The sequence below is a fragment of the Channa argus genome, chromosome 9 (assembly GCF_033026475.1).
Source record: "Channa argus isolate prfri chromosome 9, Channa argus male v1.0, whole genome shotgun sequence".
NCBI lineage: Eukaryota > Metazoa > Chordata > Actinopteri > Anabantiformes > Channidae > Channa > Channa argus.
Window position 1 is genome coordinate 7528216 of NC_090205.1, and position 7925 is coordinate 7536140.

Here is a 7925-nt window from a genome sequence, read left to right on the forward strand (position 1 = left end):
CTTTTTACTTTAAAAGTTATGAAGCTGAAGAATGAGGTAGCAAACAAATAAAGCACAAATCCCTCCTAAAGTTACTGTACTTAGTTACATTTGTTACGAATTTTTAAATTAAGTAGTTTGTCCCTCAACAAGGCCCGTACTTTGTGGCCGTACGTCATCATCCCGCGACATCTCACATGTAGTGGTCAAGGGAAGAGTTTCTGCAGAGGTGAGTTTACTTTTCTGTTTTGTAGACGGTTTTCAGAAAACTGAAATCTCCTCGGTAAGATTAAATTAATTTACAGGTCTTGGTATCCGAATGACTTGTCAGCCATTTTCTTAAGTATGTCGTGATGACAATTGTAAATATTTCGTTAAAGCGAAAATAATGAACAGTTGTACTGTTAGTCATAAATGCGGCTGCCAAGGAAACAGAAGCCCAATACGTTCGTTTTAGCGTCTCAGTTTCAGGACTGGTTGCTTTTTAAATGCAGCTCTTCGAAACATAAATGGAGCTTTGCGCCCTAAACACAGACTGGCCATTAATTTAGTGCCGTTTTTCTCGTCTTCTTTTAGGGTGCATTTTGATTTTCCTCATTCTTTTCCTCTGTGGCTTACTCTTTCACAAAGGAGTTTTATAAATATAGCTTATTGCTGTGCCAAGTCTGTTACAGACATGAGGAGAATATTTAAAATTACTACAACAAATTTAAAGATATTAAATAATTGGGTTGTAGTGATATTTGAAACTGTTTCCTGTAATTAGTCTTTAATTTTGTAATCAGTCATTTAACATGTTAAATTGGACACAAATTGTCACCAAACTAAACAGCAGTGTGACAACATTCTTTTATCATTTTTGTCAGTTTCAACTTCACAAATTTCACAATAAATTTTGTTACTTTTTCCATCAGCCCACCAATTTCTTCTACATCTGAAATTGTGTTGTTAATAATCATTTTCTTTTTGTGAAGTTTCAGGGTTTGAGCTCCTTCGTTCCTCCTCTTCACCATGAGTGACAGTGATGACGACATTCCCACATTGTCTGCTCACACTCTGGCCGCCTTGCAGGAGTTTTACAATGAGACCAGGACCAGTTCGGCTCACAGTACAACCACGTCAAACCAGTTTGCCGTGGGGGCAGTGGAGGAGGACTGGGTGAGGACACGCAGAACTGACACTACTTAAGTTCTGTTAATTATTTAGTGGTGAAGCTGTAAATAAAGAACGAGGATGTATTGGTTTGTTATATTTATCAGTATCAGTAATAAAAGCGTCATCGGAGCAGGTGTCATTACATATAGACTCTAAAGAGTTGCAACAAAAGGTTTATCAATTTTGCTGAAAAAATTTCTTAATCTTTTTTTTTTAAATGAAGAAAACATTTAACAACAATACATATGACCAGAAAAGCAGCAAGTTTTCAGTCTTTGTTAGGAAGGTCATAGATGGCTATAATGGACTCGTTACTACCGTACATCAAGAAACGCTTCACTAACTTCAGACTGTACAGATAAAAACACAGTGAGATCATCTCTAAATTTCTGTGTTTGCTGGGTGGAAGCAGGCAGCAGAAAAATCACATGTAAAGGTTTAGTTCAGTGTGTCTGATACTGTGTGTGTCTCCACTAGCGAATGAGCCAGTTCTGGTACAGTGACGAAACGGCAGCTCTGTTAGCTGAAGAGGTTATACGTGAAGCTGGAGCGGGAGGCAGGTAAGACCACGACCACACACGAACGCCATTCTGGTGATTTATGCCCCAAATGTGGAGAAAAATCTACATTTATCTTAAACTAGCATTTAGTGACTAAACTTATTCAATCATTTATCTAAAGCATATATGAATAATTGATGAGCAAAGACTAGAAAGTTTCCATTTGTTTTTTTAATTTCCAATATAATAGTCTGGTATGAACGTCTGAATGGGAGGAATGTATCCGGGAAACGCAGCAACAAACTGTAAATGCAACCAGTTAAGGAAAATTACTTCAAAAAAAGCAGTAAAGCTTGATCATCTCAACCACTGCACCTTCCCCTCAGGTAGGTGATGTAGACCCAACAAAAGTTGTGAAAATCATTTTCACATGAATCTGGCTGATGTCCTGTTTAATTTTCATCATAATTTAATCGACTGTATTTGTCATTTAAATCATGTGTTGATGAGAAGAAGAAAGTTACGTGTGTAGAAACAGCCAGAAATCAAGCTTCATCAAAGGGCACTACAAAGTAGCTTTCTGCTAGACTCTAGCTAGTGCTAACATGAGACAGGAATCACCCAGAGTCTCACTCAAAAACTAGAAGCAAACATCCCGGTTCTGTTGTCGGTGCTGTTCTGCGAGTCCAACTTCACGAGAGGCCTCAACAGCAACTCTCATTACCGCACTGTCTCATCCCCCGTGGGAATCACAGGGGGCAATTCTGTAACTTTATGTAAAACATTTTAGAACGTAGTGGCTTCCAGTAAAATGGTGTTTACACAGTGGTGCAGATTAACATTCTAATAGCGTCATACCTTTACTTTTACCATGTAAGTACATTTTGTTGATACTTTAACTTAGGTATTATAGTACAAGTACAATATGTCTTGTGTGACTTTTACTGTGGTTAATGATTTAAGTACTTCTTCACTTTTTTCCCCTTTTCTCTCAGAATAGCATGTGTGAGTGCTCCCAGTGTGTACCAGAAGTTAAAGCAAGGAGTGGTGGAGGGTTCAGACCACGTGTCTGCTGTTGTGTTCGAATACGACCGCCGCTTCGCTGCCTACGGCGATAACTTCATCTTCTACGACTACAACGAGCCGTTGTCGTTACCTGCCGGCGTGGCCCCTCAGAGCTTCGACATCGTCCTCGCCGATCCGCCGTACCTGTCCGAGGAGTGTCTGAGCAAAGTGGCCAAAACCGTCAAGCACCTGAGCAAAGGCAAAGTGCTGCTGTGCACAGGTGAGAGGACCAGGAGCTCTGATGCTGGCAGTTAAAGAACGGCTTCAGCTTTTCCAGTGTCTTAAAACAACAGCCAGATGCTGCTATGACCTGTGAAACGGGGTCAGCGCGGTTTCTAATGGCTTTTAAGAGATGTAGGTCAGTGATAGACAGCATCATCCTCAGTCCGTTTAGTGCAAACGTTTTTTCAAAAGTTAATCAGAGGCTAATGAAGGTTTCAGCAGTTTGAGAGGATCAAATCAAGTAGGTGTGTGTCAAAGGTCAGTGTTTAGTACAAAGCTGCTACACACACCCACTGTCCACTCTATTAGGTACTGTATGAAACTGTCAAAGGTGATAATTCTGTGTTTATTAATGAGGTCATAGTGGGTAGTGCATTATAAGAGCTGGTTCTTTTTGATTGCATTAGATTGTACAGCTGTACCTAATAAAGTGGCCAGTGAGTGTATATTACCACTTGTTCAGCATTCATGGGCATCACTGTATGTAATAAAGAAATTATGACACACTAACTGTAGCTGTGCCAAGTCAACAAACATGGCTACACTAGTGTGTTGTAAGCATGTATAAAATGAGCAGGATACCTGCGTTTGGTCTTTTAGGGTTATTTTTGTTTGTTTTTAATAACTTTTATAGTTTTATAGCCCCCTGCTTCTGAATAAAAGTGTAGTTAAGACAAATGGGGGCTTTGTTAGGTTTTACCTGCTCTCTTCTGGGATCACAATGGCTTTAAATGTCACTACTGTTACACTTGTAATGAGCAGTAACTTACTTTAAACAACACGTTGTGCGTGTGCTGCAGGAGCAATCATGGAGAATCTCGCCAGAGACCTTCTGGATGTTAAAATGTGCAGCTTCCTGCCAAGACACAACAGAAACTTGTCCAATGAGTTCCGCTGTTTCGTCAACTACCCGTCTCGTCTGCTGTCCTACCGAGGAGCTGAACCTCCAATCTGATCCCCACTTTGTCTTCAGTTCAGAGGCAGCAGCAGCCCGATGACCAGAGGATGTCACACTGACAGTACAGCTGTGCTGTTGAGGACTGAGGTGACACATTAGGAACTGATGTGAAAAGTGGACATTTTCCATGTGTATTCGAGTTATTTCAAGTGAACTTGAACTCTCTGGAAAGTGATATGGGTGGACAGTGACTAGGTGTATTTTAAAAACTTATTAAGGTTTTTTTTTTGTTTTTTGGTAAAACCTTCATCTGTAAAAAGTAAAGTATTTATTTACCTGTAGTAGAAATATGAAGTACCATCATCAAGAAAATCCTACTAGAATACTACAAAATCAGACTGACGCACATATCTGGAATAGATATACTTTCAAAGTGAAGACATTTTCTTGTCAAACACAGACTGGACGAGCAGATCAGGACACTCTGATGATTCTGATTCAGTTGGCAGGTAATTGGGAACCATGCTAAATTGAATTCAGCCTAATACAATGGTCCTCCAGTAAATCCTTCTTCGTGGATCTGAAAATGATCAGTTTTCGTTGAAATTGCTATAAAGAGGTGGTGACTCGGTAGTACAATCATTTTGGAGGCACTAGTTTGTGCTGACGTTGTTTCTGTTCCGCCTCATTGATGCAAACGGGATAAAGTGAGAGAAGAAGTTGTTAACAGAGTTAACATCTCCCCACACATTTTATTTGATTTCTTATCAGGAAGCAGCAGAGAAGGAGCAAACGTTAAGTAAGTAACAAGAGAAGAAGAAGCCCAGAGAATAACTTAAAGAAGGAAATAATGTTCTTTGTAATAGGAGAATTTTTCTTCTACCCCTTTCAATCATATGATGATCACATCGGCTGGAAATAAAATCCTGACGTGCTTAATTTGTGTTGTGCAGTCACTGGGAAGTTTATCTTTGATCTGAAGAACTGTCCAGAATCAACAAATACTAAATAAAAATTTATACCATTTTTTAAAAAAAGTATTTCTCAGCTATTTCTGATGTTCAAGACATAAAATATCACTGTAGTAATTAAAATAAGTCAACGTGCCAACTTGTCTTTAAAATCAGGACATGCAGGTCTTTTAATCCCATAATAGACCAAATATTTGAGATGGAATTAACATTTTCTGGTGTGACACATCCTATGTAACCAGGACACTCTTCAAGTCAAGCTCAAATCAATTCCAATGCTCGGTCCAAAGGGCATCATAACCAAATTCAGAGTAAAACAATGAACAGTCCTCTTACATTGCAATATAATCCCTTACAATAATTTTGCCAGTGGGGAAGGATGATAAAGGTCCGACAATGTGCATCTAGTGTAGAAAAACCTATCTGGAGAGTATCACAGCCCTACTTTCTTCACTTTCTTGCCTGCCGAGACGCGGCGTCTAGGTTTGGGGTCTGCTCTCTCCAAGCTCTGGTTGCTCTCCTGGTCGCCTCGCTCTTTCTCCAGCAGTGGCACACAGGTGCAGCCCACGGCGATGGAGACATAGCTCTCGGTGTATGAGTGTCGTCCACCAAAACAGGTGCCCGTTCTCTTCAGGATGACAGAGGGAGCGTAGACCGGAGTGCTGCGGTACTGGTCGCTCTCCTTGCCGTAGGGTCCAGTCAGGCAGCCCTTGCACAGGCAGTAGGCCTCAGGAATGTAGCGGGGATACCTCATCTGGTTATACGAGATCCTACAGAGATATTCAAGTAATGCATATTCTTAAAGCTGAGTACAGCCCCCAGTGCCCAAGCAGAAATGTGAAGGTTGTAAATGGTGAATGCTTATATAGCATCGTTATCCAAAGCACCAGGACGGATGGGGAATCGGACAATTGACCCTGTGGTCTGTGGACAACTGCCTTACCGACTGAGCTACAGCCAATAGTACTATCAGAAGTGGGATTCAAACCAACACCACCATTCGGGGGCCACAGGTCTCTGTTTCAGGAAGGTTTAAGGTGAGTCTGGCGCCATCCTGACAACAAGTTACAACAACACTCATTTTTTATTATCTCTTTTTTTTTTAACTCCGCTACCTTCATTTGTCTGTGTTGTAATTTTTAAATTAAGCCATGAATTTTGTCTTTTTTTTTCTGCAGCAGCAGCTTAACCCGTTTATAAAAATCAGACATATGAACTTACTGTGAGGAGCATATGAAGTCAGGAGAGATATCTTGGCATATTGATCAAACAGCGGCAATTATTGCATATATAATATTCGGAATCTGATCTATAGAACTGGATGCAGTATAATCAGACTTTCTATGGTTTACTGGTGGACTGATCTATGGTGTAAATGTAAAAGCTTCCCAGCAGTAAATAAAGTAATTGAAAAGTGACTAAACATCACTCCCAGCTGCTTCATTAAAATGATGAACATGTCAATATATCGATAATAATCCAATGATACAGTATATTCTCTAATATTCTTTACTACATTAATGGTACTTTCACTTAAGTAAATGGTCTGAGTACTTGCTCAACCACAGCATTTAACAGCATATGAAACTTTTCGCTCTCCTTGTTCCAGCTGCGCTCACCTGTAGGCCCAAGGTGAGATGCTGAGAAGGTTGATCGGGAGGCGGGTCTTGCTGTCGGTTGGGGACCGTGCGGTGGTCGGGCAGGTCACATTGAGTTTGTCCTGCGGTTCCAGCTGCAGGGCGTGATGGAAAGCGCTCATCACTCCCACCGAGAGCCGCCCGAACATCTGCTCCAGGATCTCATCTGGCAGGTCCAAGCAAGAGCGGCTCCTGGTGGCCTTCTTCCGTACGCGATTCGCCGCGGACGATGAGCCCAGAAGCAGCACGGTCAGGTGCAGCAACAGCACGAAGCGGATCCGACGCGGCATCTTGTGCGGTGTTGTGCCAAAACACGAATTCACTGAAAAATTCTCCTTTTGCTTCTTTTCTTCAAAAGGCGCTAATACGAATATCCAACCAAAGTGACCTTTGTTAATAAGGCAGCTTTGAACCTTCCTGTTATAATCCTACGAAGCCCAGTAAAACCAGCAGCAGGCAAACCGTCCACAGTTCTGCCTTGGAAAGCGAAGCACAGGCGCGTCGCCAGGAAAAGTGCAGAAACATTTTGGCACGACACGTCCGCGGTGTCGCCAGGAGTAATGACTGTCTCACAATGATAGTTTATGACCAAACTTTGAATTTTACACCTGCTGCTTTCTCTTCAGTTGGAGAAGACGTCGCAAGGATTGTTTCCAGTTCGCTGTTCCCAAGTGACGTGTGCGCAAAATCCCACGGAGGAGTTTGTGCGCGCAGGGACGCTGTGATCCACCGCTCAGAACGAGTCCAGCTCAGACTGAAGCGCTGGAACATACAGAGAACATCCCGAGTCTCCCTCAGACAGGGTGGTTTCCCTTGATCGCTTCTTTTCTTTGCCTCCTAGTCCCTCCCACCAAAGATGCATAGAGGGAAACGGAACCGGGAAAATGTGTCGTTAGAGACGTGAGATGTCCTTTTACTCCGGACTGTCATGTGCAGCGACATCTGTTTCTGATGACGACGCCTCAGCTGGATCAGCTGTGGGGACGTTTGTAGTTTATATTTGGCCACATATAGACTGTTCTAATAGTACGCACAGTTATCACTGTGGACACACTGTTTGTTTTTATTTCCAAACTTATTAAATTATTTAAAACTGAACTCACTTATCAGACGCTGAATCCTCGAGCTCACAAATAAACGGCAATTAATTTTTAACGCCTGATTTTTTGCATTTATTTTTACTATGTTTGTAAATTCATTTTTCATTATTGGTCATGACATTAACTTATTAAGTTTTAGAGCCGATCAGTGAAATGTTCTAGACAAATGTAAAATATGTAAATATTTTCACACCAAGTTGTATTTTTAAGTTCATTAGAGTAATTTACATGACATAATTCAAATGTGAGCTGCTGAACATCACACTTTCCTCCTGTTCATCACAATATTATTGAGTAGAAAATAACAGATTGTGAACAGAAAAATCTTTCTAGTAAATATATAATAACAAAGTTGTATATAATTCTTTCGTCTTTTAAGGACATGCTGTATCTGGAAA

At 41.1% G+C, this 7925-nt stretch overlaps 2 protein-coding genes across 3 annotated transcripts; one reads left to right on the forward strand and one right to left on the reverse strand.

Annotated features, from left to right (window-relative positions):
* The first annotated feature begins 138 nt into the window (after window positions 1–138).
* eef1akmt1 (EEF1A lysine methyltransferase 1) lies at window positions 139–4546 on the forward strand. 2 transcript variants are annotated; one of them, XM_067516825.1, is made up of 5 exons: window positions 139–208; window positions 954–1137; window positions 1612–1694; window positions 2630–2919; window positions 3722–4546. In XM_067516825.1, exons 2-5 carry the CDS (start codon window positions 991–993, stop codon window positions 3874–3876), a joined length of 675 nt encoding a protein of 224 aa, XP_067372926.1. In that variant the 5' UTR covers window positions 139–208; window positions 954–990; the 3' UTR covers window positions 3877–4546. The 2 variants fall into 2 exon arrangements, with proteins under 2 accessions (XP_067372926.1, XP_067372927.1); XM_067516826.1 differs by having other exon boundaries at window positions 160–262.
* On the reverse strand, window positions 4523–7566 carry il17d (interleukin 17d). The gene is made up of 2 exons (XM_067516827.1): window positions 6410–7566; window positions 4523–5560 (listed from the first exon to the last, which is right to left on the reverse strand). Exons 1-2 carry the CDS (start codon window positions 6715–6717, stop codon window positions 5224–5226), a joined length of 645 nt encoding a protein of 214 aa, XP_067372928.1. The 5' UTR covers window positions 6718–7566; the 3' UTR covers window positions 4523–5223.
* Window positions 7567–7925: the final 359 nt, after the last annotated feature.